This window comes from Macaca mulatta, chromosome 4 (assembly GCF_049350105.2).
Source record: "Macaca mulatta isolate MMU2019108-1 chromosome 4, T2T-MMU8v2.0, whole genome shotgun sequence".
Taxonomy (NCBI): Eukaryota; Metazoa; Chordata; class Mammalia; order Primates; family Cercopithecidae; genus Macaca; species Macaca mulatta.
Window position 1 is genome coordinate 128497987 of NC_133409.1, and position 15229 is coordinate 128513215.

Here is a 15229-nt window from a genome sequence, read left to right on the forward strand (position 1 = left end):
CAGTTCCTACCCAGGTAAACAGGCAGACCACAATACAGGCAGCACATTCAATGTAAGATGAGGGAGCAGGAAATTCCAAAGACTCCCTCAGGTCCCCGAGGTGCTTGCTGCTATGCCAACTTCATTTCAGTCCTCCTCAGCCCCTCTGGTGTTACTTGGGTTTCCCCACTGGCTCTGGGCTGCCTTTTGTGTTGGGCCTGTGTTGAGTTACTGGCACTCAACCTCCCAGTTTTGCCTAATTTGCTCAGACCCACTTGTTCATCTTAACCCAGCACTCACTCATTCACTTGCTGAATGGAAGGCTTGTTCTTCAACATTTTGTAAAACGAAGATTAAATACTTCAAGATATCAACTGTTAATGTGCATGGTATAATACTTTCACCAAGCACCTCTACAAGCAGAGTGTTTTGTTAGGTAAATACAGGCCTGATTGCTTCAGAGTATCTTTTAAAAGCTGCACATGTGTTTGGCCTGCCTCTGCCCACATTCTTTCCCTCTGTACCTACATGGCCCTGGGGGTACCTGCCTCCCTAACTTATTTCAACACAAGAAGCCCAAATCAGGTAAAGACTTCGAAACTGCTTACTCACCTCTTTCTTCACTCTGTCTGGCTGACTTTTAACTTATCACAACCTTCTGGAAATCCCCCTGTCTTGTCGATTATCTACCATATACCAACCTTACCTTTGAAACCTAATAGCTTCCTGTTGGTGTTCATGTTATAGAAAAGGGAAAAGTTATTGATTAATCTGCCTTTTAAAAAAACTGTGCTTAAGTGCAAATAATGGCATGAGAAATGCTTACAACCTATGTTAAGTGAATAAAAAGCAAGATAGGAATATCTATTTGTTAAGTGATCCCAATTTTATAAAACAGAAATGAAAAGAGAAAAAGATAAATAAAATGTACAGAAACGCTAATGATTATTTCTGGGTAGTGGGATATAAATGTTTTTATACTGGGGAGACAGAATTATGATTTTAGAGTTCAACAAACTTGAGACCAAACACCAATTCTACTACTCTTGAGTCACACAATCAAAGTTTCTAACCTGAGACTCAGTTCTGTCACCTGTAACAAGAAGATGGCAAGCTTATTTCTTGGAGATAGTTTGAAGATTAAATCAGAAAATATAATACATATGAAGTACTTAGCCTCATGCCTGGTACACAGTAAGCACCCAATAAATATGTTGATGAGAAGGATTCACACAGTTCTCTTTGCTTTTCAACAATGTTTCTTTATATTTCACTATTAATTCTCAACAAGGAACATGTATTTTAAAGAACATAAACCAGAAAATAAATGATCCTAACAACTGATTTCTCTACCCTTCTTGGAGTGCTCTTCTTAGTCTTCTTCAGGGATAGGTTAAATTTAACTCACTTCATTGATACCAAGTTGAAAGAAGGAAACCTGAATTAACACTACTCTATATTGCTAAGAAGAACTTCAAAGAGGGAAGCTTATTGGCTGCTTGAAGCAGAGCCTCGTGTAGTATACCACCAGTGAGACAAAACTTAGTGGCTAACCAGGTCAGAGTTAACCAGCTGCCAGGTCAGTCAGTTTTCCCAGAGAAGATATGACTATGGAAATGTGCCACACTAAGACAATTTCCTTGTGACTGAGTGACCAATGTGAATGCTAATGGAACTAGGTACTGATGTCATCACGTTAGCATATTACCTGTCCTCAGCACCCATATCAGAAAATTAGATGCCCCATCACAGTGCTTAGTGAATATCCACACCCTGAGAAAGGACCACAGTATGATTTTCATCATCAGTAATCAGAGATGCACAAAGTCATCTCCATAGAAGAGAGCTACACCTGCTTCCAAGGGACCTGGGACACTCATGTTACCAAATCTCTTTACTTTTCCTTCAAAGGTAAAACCCATACATTCCTAGTTTTTGTCTTTCCTGATTATCACTACACTTCTGGCAACACTTCAACCTTTTGCCAAGACAGCACAACAGTTACCTCAGAAATGTTATGTCAGATCTTTCTGAGAAAGCTCTTTTACTTTTCGTGGAATGATACCCCATTTCTAGCCATAAAAGATTTATGGGCCGGGCATGGTGGTTCACACCTGTAATCCCAGCACTATGGGAGGCTGAGGTCAGGAGTTCAAGACCAGCCTGGTCAATACAGTGAAACCCTGTCTCTACTAAATATACAAAAATTAGCTGGGCATGGTGGCGAGCGCCTGTAATCCCAGCTACCTGGGAGGCTGAAGCAGGAGAATCACTTGAACCCAGGAGGCAGAGGTTGCAGTGAGCAGAGATCATGCCATCGCACTCCAGCCTGGGCAACAGAGTGAAACTTCGTCTCAGAAAAAAAAAAAAAAAAAAGATTTATGAACCACCTGTTATTTATGTAATACCACCTGAATGTTGGTATTCCCCAAATTCACCTGTTCAAACCTAATACCCAATGTGATACTATTAAAAGGTACAGCCTTTGGGAAGTAAGTCATGAGGACTCTACCCTCATGAATGGGATTAGTGCCTTTATAAAAGACACTCAACTAGAAGAAGATGGAACAATAAAAAGAAAACAGAAGGGGGTAACACGAGCTCCTCTGCCCTTTCCACAATGTGAGGATATGGCAACAAGGCACCGTCTGTGAAGCAGAGAACAAGTCTTTATGAGACACTGAATCTGACAGCATCCGGATCTTGGACTTCCCAGCCTCCACAACTGTTAGCAATACATTTCTCTTGTTTATAAATGATCCTGTCTAAGGCATTTTTTAATAGCAGCCCAAACAAAGGCACCACCTCTTAGGGTGGGGCATTTCTACAGATGGTTGAACTTATTCACTAGTAGTTTTATGGATTTTTTTGCAAGTTTAAATGTCTTAGGATAACTTTTTCCAGTTTTTTATCTTCAAATTCAGAGGGTGACTAGCCTATACACTGTCCATCCTTTCTCTCAAAATAGAATAAAACTATTAGATCTGCCTTTATTATCTTCAATAAACTCCAAAAACAATGAAAAGCACCACTCCTCCTGGGTTCCTTATCTCAGGTCCATCACTAACTAGGAGTATGATTTGGGGCACATGACAACTTCTTTAAGGCTCAGTTTCTTCATCAGCCATCCCGGAGATGCTAATAGCATCTCACAGAATTAGTGTGTGGATTAAATGATACATGTGGTGAAGCAGAACAATGGCTGGCATATGGTGCACAGTATCTAGAAGTCATCTTGAGCCGAAAACTCACCTGTATCACTCTATCCCTCATGCCTGTATTCTCACTTGGACAGTCCTCTCAGTCTTAGTTCAGATTTTCATGATCCAAAATGAAAGATGACAGAATTATAGCACCTATACTGAATGTTCATTCTACACAAGGCACTACTCTAAGTTGTTTATGTTAATTTTTCTAACAAAAAGCGTACTTCTGATTTAGTGCAGGTATTTACATGCACAGCCTCTTTTAAGAGTCAAAAACACCTCTATACAGTAGGTGCTATTAAAATCATTTTACAGATGAATAAACTGAGGAAAAGAGAGATTAAGTAATCTGTCCAAGGTAGTGATCCCTGGGCTCACACACTTATGACGATGACATATTGCCTCAAGCGAAGGACTTCAAGGATTCCTCAAATATAAACCTCTAGTTTCTAAAACATATTTTTTAAGAATGTAGTTTTTAAAACTTCAAATAAAAAAGTCACAAACACTTGCATAGGCTTTATGGTAACTATTAACTTATCAGTGGCCATCAATTATGTTAACTTAGGTCTAGGTTTATGCATTTATGTACAGTTGTGGGAAGGCAGGCTACCCGGTCCTCTTTGGACAGGCATCTGAGTTTCCTATAAACATGCTACTCACTAGGAAGTTGTTAAAGTGTAATGAGATTGTGTGTGTCTATGTGTCTGTGTGTGTGTCTGTGGTATCTACGTTTACTAGGTGTGATGGTTACTTTTATGTGTTAACGTGACTGCACCACATGATGCCAAATTAAAACAGTATTGATTTCTAGGTGTGTCTGTGAGGGCGTTCCTGGATGAGATAAGCATTTGAATTGGTAGACTCAATAAAGTAGACTGCCCTCTACAATGTAGTGGGCATCATCCAATCTGCTGAGGACCTGAATGGAACAGACGATGGAAGAAGAAGGAATTTGCCCCTTTTTGCTTCATGCTTGCCTGGTTGAACTAGGCATCTTCTCCTGCCTTTCTATTGGAATTTGCACCCCTGGCTTTCCTGGTTCTCAAGCCTTCAGACTCGGACTGGAATTACACCACTGGCTTTCCCGCAGAGGGCAAATCCTGGAACTTCTCAGTCCCCATAACTATATGAATCAATTCCTAATAAATCTGTCTCAGAGAGAACCTTAAATTTTTCAGTGAATAGTTCACAGAGAAGCACTATGATATTTGCATTTTTAATGATATTGTTGACTCCATAAAGCTACAACAAACATTTGAAATAAATTTCTAACAAACAACAAATGACAACCCAACTGAGAAATCCACTCATTGACTCCCTCTAAATTTGCTGCCAAAGTATAAGAACTGTTACACTGCTTGTTACCAACATCTAATCAAAAATGCCTTTCTCTTCTTTCATGTCTTTTTCACATCAGTTGCTACTGATCCTAGTTACTGACACTTTTCCGAACATAATGAGCACTTCATTTATACCATAGTATAATAGTCATTATATTTGTCTGTTGTGCCTGTAGAGTTGTTCGTTATTTCCTTAAGGTATAGAACACTTTAGTATAGAGCCTTACATTTAGTAAGTACTCAATAAATATTGCTTGAAGTTAAAAAAAAAAAAAAAAAGTCTTATTATGAGCTACAGTTGTTAACTGTAAGCATTTTTTAAAGTGCCAGAGTTTTAGGCTTTTTCAAACTGAAAAGAATACAGAATCTTTTTTTTTTTTTTTTTGTTAAACAGGGACTTGCACTATCACTCAGTCTGGAGTACACTGGCATAATCATAGTTCATTGTAAACTCAAGCTACTGGACTCAAGTGATCCTCTCAAACTGGCCTCCCAAGTAGCTGGGACAACAGTCACACACCACTATGTTTTTAAGAATCATTTTCATTAGTCACTTTGAGCCGACATCTTAGTTAGATTAAGGACTTATTCAACACTTAAAAAGCTAATTTAAAAATCATATCATTTCTATATTTAATCCTCAAATTGCAGTTCTTAGTACAGCTTTTCATTCCCTCTTGGCTCAAGTTCCTTTCCAAGATTTGTCTTTTCTAGCTCAGTAAGAGGACAGCACTGTTTGCAGTGGTGCGAGCATGTTGGTGTCACCATCCTGACCAAAAGATGCCATCCAGCCTTCAGCTGCCTGGAGCCTCAGCACCATTTGGCTCAGCCAGATTCACATAACAAAATAGGTGGCCTCAAAATCAAAATGATGCCAGCACTGTGGCTGGAAACCATCAACCTGATACCTACAGAAATTGCCTAATTAAAAAGTGAGCAGAAACTGTCATCCCATATGTTAGGGTTTTGTTTTATTTCCGGAGAAACCACTGCAATTATTTTTCCTTCCATAACTTAGCCTGTTGGGTTAAATCCGCCATTGTTTTAGAATATCCAAGATCTAACACAGAGCGTAGCACATACGGATAAAGTGAATGAATGAGCTAGGGAGGGATGGAGGTAGGAAGATAAGGAGCTATTTAAAATAGACAAAACATTTAAAGAACCTGTAACTGAATGAAGAACTTGTTGACCTAAAAACATATTCAAAGGTGTTGTTCTCAAACTCGGATCTATCAGAAACCTGCTAATTAACAACAACAACAACAAAAAAAAAAGCGTAGGCCGGGTGCAGTGGCTCACACCTGTAATCCCAGCACTTTGGGAGGCCAAGGCGGGCGATCACCTGAGGTCGGGAGTTCAAGACCAACCTGACCAACATGAAGAAACCCCATCTCTACTAAAAACACAAAATTAGCCAGGCGTGGTGGTGCACGCCTGTAATCCCAGCTACTCGGGAGGCTGAGGCAGGAGAATCACTTGAACCCAGGAGGCAGAGGTTGGCGTGAGCCGAGATGGCGCCACTGCACTCCAGCCTGGGTAACAAGAGCAAAACTCCGTCTTAAAAAAAAAAAAAAGATTAAAAGAAAAAAAGTTATATAAGCCTACAACTTATTCATCAGTCATAACTTTTCTGATTACAGAATATTAACAATATTAACAGAATAAAGAGGAACAGTAGTTTACTCTTCCATATATATGTTCTGACAAAGCAAGTGGAAGGAAGATCACTTGATCCTCAGACCAAAAAGACCCTTCCAGATCGGAAGAGAAAAGGACTATGGAATGGCAAGAAGAAAACAGGTAAAAAGTGTAAAATATACTCATCAAAAGAGATGCATGTATAAAGTTTATCCCAACTTTTTCAGCGTTTGAAATGAAAACCATATCTTCATGTTTAAACAATGCTCGCTGAAATTTGCAGAATGGAAAGGTGATTAGAAAACATCACAGAAGCCTGATTCCTCTTCACCCCCACTTTAAAGGTAATTATTATCTGGAATTAAAACGTGTGTAGAAGGCGATTTTTTTTTTTCTACATTAACTCTTCTTCCTAACAAAAGGGAAGGTAAAAGTTAAGGCAGAGAGGAGGCTCACAATGGGAAAGCGGATGTACTTGCAAAGCAAGAATGCAAGCTTTGGGCTCAACACTGTCCAGCCAGCACAACCTAAGGTACAGTGAGCATACAGGTGTGCTCCCTTTGCTGGATGTCTCCTGTGATATTTTAACCATGACAGTGACAACGAAACTCTCCTACTGTAACGTATGAAGTCCAGTCACTGGGGTAGTTTGCTCAGGAAAGTGCTAAATTTGGGCCCAAATTCAGCAGCAAGAAAAGAGAGAACAATGGCTTAACTATGGCAAGTCTGAAGTCCACATGGGTAAAAACTTGCTTCCGCCACACTTCTGATGTGCGTGTATATAGTTATTACAAACAATCAAAAAAGGTTAATTGTTCGTAACTAAGTAGGAGGACTTTTAACCACACTAGAGTTACACTTGCCAGAACGAGCTCTTTTCAGGGCATAATCAGAAGTACCACGATTTGATGCTATCGTGGTACTTCTGCATTTCAGCAGGCTTCGAGATTGGTTTCAGATTTTATGAAACAAATCCATAACTACAGACCAAACATGGATCAGCATCTGGTGGTTAGACAGAGGACAACTAACCCAATCATGCACTCGAAGTCCAGCCTCTAGAAGAGGATGAGACAATGTCCCCACTGGTAGGCAGTCCACTCAGTCTGCAGTGCTGTCCTGGTGCTAGTGATGATTATACTAAAACTGTCTTACCTTTAAGTTCTTGTTAACTCAAGTTGACGAAATAATTAGTGAAGGCATGCATTCTCTGGATATGATTTTTCTATCTGCAGTTTTATTTGCCCCATAAGAGAAATAGATTCATGATCTCTTTGGCACATTATGCTAATACTGACAAGTGTTTCCTTAACTTCAGCCATCTCTATTCCACCTTCACAATTTTTGCCATCCTGGTGTAGCCCCTGCATTCTTTATCATTTGCCTCATTCTTTTAAACTGACTTTTAAAATTTGGATGAGATTTTTAAAGGAAGAAAACTGTTTTAAATCACTAACATGAATTCAAAGCTATTATCACTACTAGATATAAAAGATAAATGTAGCAAATACAATATAGTGTTATCAAATTTTACAGATGCAATCCAAAAGGAACAAAATTGAAACTAAAAGGATAACTTTCTCACCATGACTCAAAATTTAAAATTGCTGTTTTGCAGCACCAGTTAAAATCATCTCTAGCAGTGCTAGTAGTATACGCCTTACAATTTGGGGAAAACTGAACTAAATGGATAATGATATAGTACTGTGATGTAAGTCAAATTACAGTATAGACTATAAAATTCAAATTACTAACCCTTGAGGCAGGAATCATGAAGCATTAAGAAAGTCTGCCCTAGATTCTTGAAGAGCAAGATCCTACTATGCGATAATACCACTTCTCACACAATCAGAGGTCATTTTCCTCAAGCAGCCAGCGATAATACCACTTCTCACACAAAGAGGTAATACCACTTCTCACACAATCAGAGGTCATTTTCCTCAAGCAGCTAATAATCAGTGAGCAGAGAAAGCAGATATAAGGTCCAAGCATTGAAGCATATGCATTTCACCACAGAAAACTGCTGCAGAACTTAATTCTAAGTCTGTTTACTTTTTGTAGACAAAATGTTACCAGCAAATTCAGATATCTAGTTCATATACTCCAATCATCCTTTACTCTATGTTCAGGGGAAACACCTACTTTTTTTCTTCTCATATATATTTTAGACATTTGCCTGCTTTAAAAAAAAATCCACCAAGTTAAGACATGAGAAGTGTGTCGCTTTCCTCGACTCTCACTGGGCACATACAGGGAGCAGGGTTTTATCCCACTCCGCAAAACAAGGCCCAGCGGCATCAGAAGGGGCCTGCCCAAAGTCGACCGCGTGCTGACAGCAGAGCCAGGGCTCCGAGCCAGGGTCCTCTCTGCTGAGCACATCTAGTCATTCTGGGGAAGAGACCATATGCACTGTGCTCATCCCAAAGCTCTCTACTTGTCCCTCAGAAAAAAAAAAAAAAAAAAATCCTTGCAGTTTAGATAATCCATAAGCACTGCCCTCTTTTTCCCTAAACTCATGCTTCTCTTTTCCAACACAGCACACAATTCCCTTGACTTTGCTCCTGAAATGTCAGAAAACAAAGCCACAAAAGTCAGTGTTTGAAGGTCTTGGCAGTTCTTCTTGGCCCAGAAAATGAGCCTGTAAAAACTTCTCTCTTCATTTACAAACCTCTTTAAAGAGAAACGCAAAACCTGAGTTTTCTCCTCACTTGAGCAAGGAAACATCCGGAAAGGTTAGTTTTGCTTTTAGAATCAAAGCAAATTTGAGCTAAAGTCAGCTCTAGCATCTTACCCTTTAACCAGGAATGACCGGAAGATCTCCCACCTTCCATGGGAGGGTGCAGGGGTGCCTGAAGGGAGTGAATGTGGGCTCCTAACCACAGGAAGCTGCTGAAGGAAAGTTAGCAGCAAGCCTGCAGGTGGTGATGTCTAAGATCCTTCTTGGTGTGGCTGGGGACCAGCAGGGTTGGCATTCCCTGGGAGCTTCTTAGCAATGCAGAATCTTCAGACCCACTCTGGACCTACTGCATCAGAATCTTCATTTTAACAAGAGTCTCAGATAATTCCTTGCACATTGAAGTATGACAAGCACTAATCCAATGGACTTTCTCCTCCCTGGTCAAAGCAATGCAAAATCAAGAACTAAGGAAGGTCCTATCATGACTGTGGCCAGCCCTGGTTATAACCCTGCTACAAACCACTGAGGCTGGGCAGGGACCCAAAGGAACAGCCTCTGATCCGAAAGTGGGCACTGTCAGGTGGGGCAACAGAAGACCAGAGGCCCACACAGGCCTCTAGGCACCAGTCACAAACCCTCACAAATGTCTGCACCTGTACAAAGTCAGGTTCTTACACTAACTCTCCAGCTGCAGGCTTTGTGACTTTTATTTGCCTACTCACTTGCCTAGGGTATTCAGATTGATATGATTTTATCTGTCCAAAAAATGACAGGAAGCATACTGAGATCTGCCAGACCAAGAAATGGCCTAAGACCCCTATACCTGTTGGTTACAGTAAATAGTGACCTTGTTCTTCTGCTTTGTCATCTGCACAGATTCATTCTTTCTTTTGTTTGTTTGTTTGTTTGTTTGTTTGAGACAGAGTCTTGCTCTATTGCCCAGGCTGGAGTGCAATGGCACGATCTTGGCTCACTGCAACCTCCACCTCCCAAGTTCAAGCGATTCTCCTGCCCCAACCTCCTGAGTAGCTGTGATTACAGGTGCGTGCCACCAAGCCTGGCTAACTTTTGTATTTTTAGTAGAGTCGGGGTTTCACCACGTTGGTCAGGCTGGTCTCAAACTCCTGACCTCGTGATCCCCCCGCCTTGGCCTCCCAAAGTGCTGGGTTACAGGCGTGAACCACTGCACCCAGCCCAGGTTCATTCTTTCTTTTAACAACCTCCGGGAAAGCCCCGAACCTTCCATGCTGTCTTCCCCTCTACCCCCACATCCACCACACACATCATGCTACTGAGCCAGAGCCAGGCCCTGCCAAGAAGGGAAGGGAACAGTTAACTTCCTCTCAGCATTTCTAAGAGAGCTGGGTAAGAAGGTGAATGTTCTGCAGGATCCTTCACAAAACTCGAACACTTGCAGAAGGAAAGGTTGAAACTGAGGGAAAAAATAAAATTTAAAAAAGCAGTGTAGGTGTCTCAAGGAGCAGAAACATTTTTGTGTTCTGATACTGCCTTCAGTGAAAGACTAGTTTCTTTTATCAACGTGCTGGAAGGTAAAAGCGGACACACGGGAAGATGCATGGAGCCCTACTTTCTAGTTACAAGTGTTTGAAAGAGCTGATGTGGGAACTGGTAAAACTGGCGGCTGACCAGTTCTGACTTTCCACTGAGCATCCCATTAGAGTTAATTACGGGACTGGGAACTTTTGAGCTGTATGGTTTCCTTCCTCTCAAAGAGTGAGAGCCAAAACTTTTCGTCTTTCTTAAGTATTTCTGTTTATCTCTAATCCCCATTTCAAAATTGCTATGTATTTCTTCAGATTTTGTGATTTCTGTGACCATTTTACAAAGTCACTGCTTCCGTGCAGAGTTAATAGCTAGTCATTGTTTATAACTTAGATAACTGCTAAGACAAGAGAATCATTTCAATCACATATACTTCGGGTAAATATTATACAGGCTAGTTTCTGAGGCAATTCTGGCCTGGCCAGACCCCACATGCCCACCCCACCCCATACTCCAGCGTAAGCGAAGCTGCTCATCAACACCTTCTGAGCTGAGGGGCAGGGCCATGCTTTGTACTGGTTGCCATCCACCTCCCAGGGCAGCCAACCTTCAGGGTGGCTGGTAACCTGACCTGTACTCTATGTCTTACAGTTGGCATAAAAAGATAAGTTGGGTCAACCATTCTTCACTGAGAAATCCTTCACTGGCAAACAAATGCTGCAGCAGGGGCAAAAGCCAAACTGTACGTAAAAAGAAATCACAAAAAAGAGGCCACCACAAGCCAGTTACAACAGAGCAGGTCATTGAGGAGGGAAGTACAGAGAACCCACAAACAGACGCAGACACACTGGAAAAGAGAGGCCATGAAACCCTCAAGATAGTGTCAAATGCAAGCTTGGTGCCACTGCTTTTGGTATATGTTAATTCCCTCCACCCTCTACTTCCGTACAATCAAATCCACTTTACCTAGGTAGATCTGGGTTCCCTGCAACCAAATAAGCCATCTAAAACAAGACACTCTCCCAAAAAAAAGTTTTGTTTTGTTTTACTTTTTCTAGTACCTTCAAAGTAAGAAATAATTTTCATGCAAAATAAAAGTATGTCACGATCACATGGCTAAGCCAGAAGACAGTTTCTAATTTATGGAATGTAATAGATAACAGCAATTTAAAACCTATTAGAAGTTGGCAGAAAGGAGGAATCATTTTTTCTTCACCATATTTCCGACCAAGTACTGACTGCTGCATTATAACAATGACCCACAAAAGAATACTATGTCTGGGACCTGGGGTTTTTGTCAAAAATATCAGACAGAAATATACAGACCTAAAGATAATCGATTCAGAAGAAACCTACAGATTTTTGTAGGAAAGCAAAAGCAAAACACAAAATAAATCAGGGATGTAATAGGAGATAAATAAAGGAATTATCTTTTCAATAAATAATTCAGACCATATTTGAGACTATCGTGAGGAAATTATACCAGGGTCCTTACAAGAACTGAATTCCATCAGTAGACAGGACCACTGGGAGCTGCTACTTTAATTTAATAAATCAAATATGCTATAACAAGGAGCAATACCAGCCCATGTGGGAAGCCCTCTAAGCGGTATAAAACTCAGGGTTAAACCAAGGTACCCATTTAAAAATGAAAGGCATTTGAGTATCCCATTGGGGTATCTATTAGGATGCTCTATTCAAATGTTCAATAAAAATGAATCAATAGTGGGATCTGAAAATAAAAATCAACTCACAAATATACCACACAAATTGAAGTGGGCAAAACCACCAGCAGCCTAATTAGAAACAAATGAAGACAGAAGATGCCTGAATGCAAGCAGGTCTGTTCACTACAGGGAGAGTATACCAAGCAACGGAGACACAGCCAAGAGGAACCAACCCTTCCGCAGGGCAGGTTTCCCTTGCCACAGCAGCACCCAAGCACTGGACAAGAACCGTGCCACCAGTCCTCAGTATCATGTTCAGCAAAATAAGTGGACAAGGTTAAATGATTTCCCAGCCCACTCTCTAACTCTAGGAATCAGATTGAACTTATTTGGAGAAAGCTGTCTCCAAAACTTGTGTTATGAAATTTTTTTTTTTGGAAAATGCCTATAAGTTAACTGATCTATTCAAAAATGGCATTAATTTCACCCCAAGAATCATACAGTTTTCCCATGACTATCAGGGAAAGCACCTCCAATAATATTTATCTAGCTGTATTCACTAAAAACACTCCCAGCATCTGAAGAGATAAATGGCCAACCCAAGTGGAATCTTTCTTACCATTTCGAGACACGTCTAGTTCCACCAGCTGCATGAAGTTTGCTATTTCTGGAGGGAGCCGCTGAATTTCATTATCACTAAGTCCAAGCTTTCGTAATTTGACTAGCTGGAAAAATTGCTGAAAGACAAAAGAGTTTAACATAGATTTCACATGTGTTTGTATCATAAACTTTTGGGCTACTATGAAATGTAAAACAATGTTTTTTAAAAACTAATGAAGATTGTAGCAACATCAATTTCCTAACTTTGATGGCTGTACTGTAGTTGTAAAGATGCTACCACTGGGAAAAACTAAGTATAAGGAACCTCTCAGTACTATTTTTGAACTTCCTATCAATCTACAATTATTTCAAAATAAAAGGTTTTTAAAAATCAATGAGCAACTTAATGAGAAGAGCAGTCACTCCTTTAAGCTATCCAGTAGACATAAACATTGACTTATGAAAACTGACATTAAATCTGCAATGCTAAATAGACACGTAAAAACAGACAAGTAAAAATGCATTTTAAAAATATTTTTAAATATTTAAATGTTAAAATATCTTTAAATATTTAAATGTTAAAATATTTTTAAAATATTTTAAAAGACATTTTTAAAAGAAATTACTATATATCAGAAAGTATAATAAATATCCCACAAATGTGTGCAGGCAAAAAATATATATTTGACCAATCTAAAAAGTCTGCACTGGATACTTCCATCAACCATGGCAGACTGAGTATGTGTTCTTTCCCCACACTTTTTAAAAACTGTATTAAAATGACACTAAAGGAATTCACATGAACATAAATATAATGTGAAATAAGCCCATGAAGACAAAAAATGAAAGAGTACAAAAAGCAAACTAGTTATGCAACAAAATCCTTTAAGCTAGAAAACAAGAGGGATGAATGGTAACCAACCAACAAATCGACACAAAGCTGGAATTTAAGCCTGTGGGGTGAGTAGCCAATAATAAACTAGGTCCATGTACCTCTGAGGAAAGAAGAACTGATTGAAAATTTATATAAAGAACAATTAAACTGCCATATTCTCTTCTCTACCCTGCAGAGCCAGGCAGGAGCCTGGAAATTTCCTCTCCAGAAGAGGTAAGTCCAAACACACCTAAGCACAGCTGAAGGGAGGGGTAACGTAACCCTGCTAAAAACAGGGGACTGAGTCAAAGCCTGGCCAGTAAGATCCCGCCCTCTCTTCTCCCCGCAGCCCAGCTCCTGGGCATGAGCACCGACTTGCAGACACCAATCTTCCTATAGAGAAGCTTCAGGTTATATGCCTAACCAACACACGGAGCTTCCAAACAGGCCCACCTCCCCTGATCTCCACTGCCACATGCAAGAAAGAGAATGTGCACACATACACACACACACACACACACACACACACACACACACACACACACACACACACCCCACATCTCAGAGGAAACAAACATGATGCAGGGAGCAGAAAAAAACTTCCTCAACCAAAATATAATTAATATCCTCAGAGAAATCACAGATGAAGCAACACAACACCATGAAAAGCATAATTAGAAGAACTAGAAACAAGCTTTCAGAAAGTGAAAAATACTGTAGCATTGATAAAAGAATCCCATAAAAGAGGTGAAAAATAAAGTGAGTAGAGTCCGCAGAAGGTGGAATAAAAAGATGAAAAGATGGGAAAATAGAAGAAAAAAAGAGAAGAAAATGAATGGACCAGTTCACAAGGTACTACAAAGTAATTCAGAGTTCAAAGAGAGAAATACAGGGAACTGCAGGACATGCTTTTTCTGGTTTGAGAGGACCCACCATGTAACCAATAAAACGAATGAATAAAAAAGTACATACCAAGGAATACTCCAGAAATTAGATTCTAAAAGCTTCCAGAGACAGGAAATAAAAGAAAAAGAACATAACGAAGAATTGGGCATCAGAATGGCACTGGACTCAAAAGGAACCTTGAAAGTAAGTGGGCAATGAAGCAATGCCTTCAAAATTCCTAAAAAATCATTATTCCCAACCTAAAATTGTATACCCAGCCAAACTATCAATTAAGTATGATTACAGAATAAAAACATTTCAGTCACACATGGTATCAAAAAGTTTAGTTTCCTTGTACCTTTCTCAGGACTCCATCAAAATATGTAAATAAACTTAAAAGAAAAACAACCTGAGATCCAGGAAACAGAGAATCAACAAAACAAAGAAAGGCAAAGGAAATTCCCAGGATAAAATCATGAAGGGAATTCCAAGATGTAGCTTGAACATCAGGCCCCAAGAGCAAACCATCTACACTGGAGCAAAATAAGGCAGCTCCCAGAGGGAAGTTTTGAAAAAATAAATAAAAACACACCTGAGGAATTATCTGATATGTTTGGAAGCATCAAAGGAGATTTACAACTCTTTCAGAATGTTTGGTGATAAATCAGAAATAGGCATAGAGAGAACAAAGCAAGCAAAAGGAAAGAGGGTTATTAATTCCAGGGAAAATATAAAGTGAAAGAACATATAATCATAATATAAAATCTGATTATGAACAATACTTACAGTCATAACATTATAATATCTATATTGGTAAAACCAAAATTTATGTTATGTCAATATTGAGAATGGGA

At 39.7% G+C, this 15229-nt stretch overlaps 1 protein-coding gene across 2 annotated transcripts in view; it reads right to left on the minus strand.

Moving 5' to 3' along the window:
- LRRC1 (leucine rich repeat containing 1) overlaps nt 1–15229 on the minus strand; it is a 130045-nt gene that overhangs the window by 71574 nt on the left and 43242 nt on the right. For both annotated transcript variants that reach the window (NM_001266506.1, XM_077998670.1), the window contains 1 exon segment: nt 12636–12753. In NM_001266506.1, coding sequence (NP_001253435.1) covers nt 12636–12753 — 118 coding nt within the window.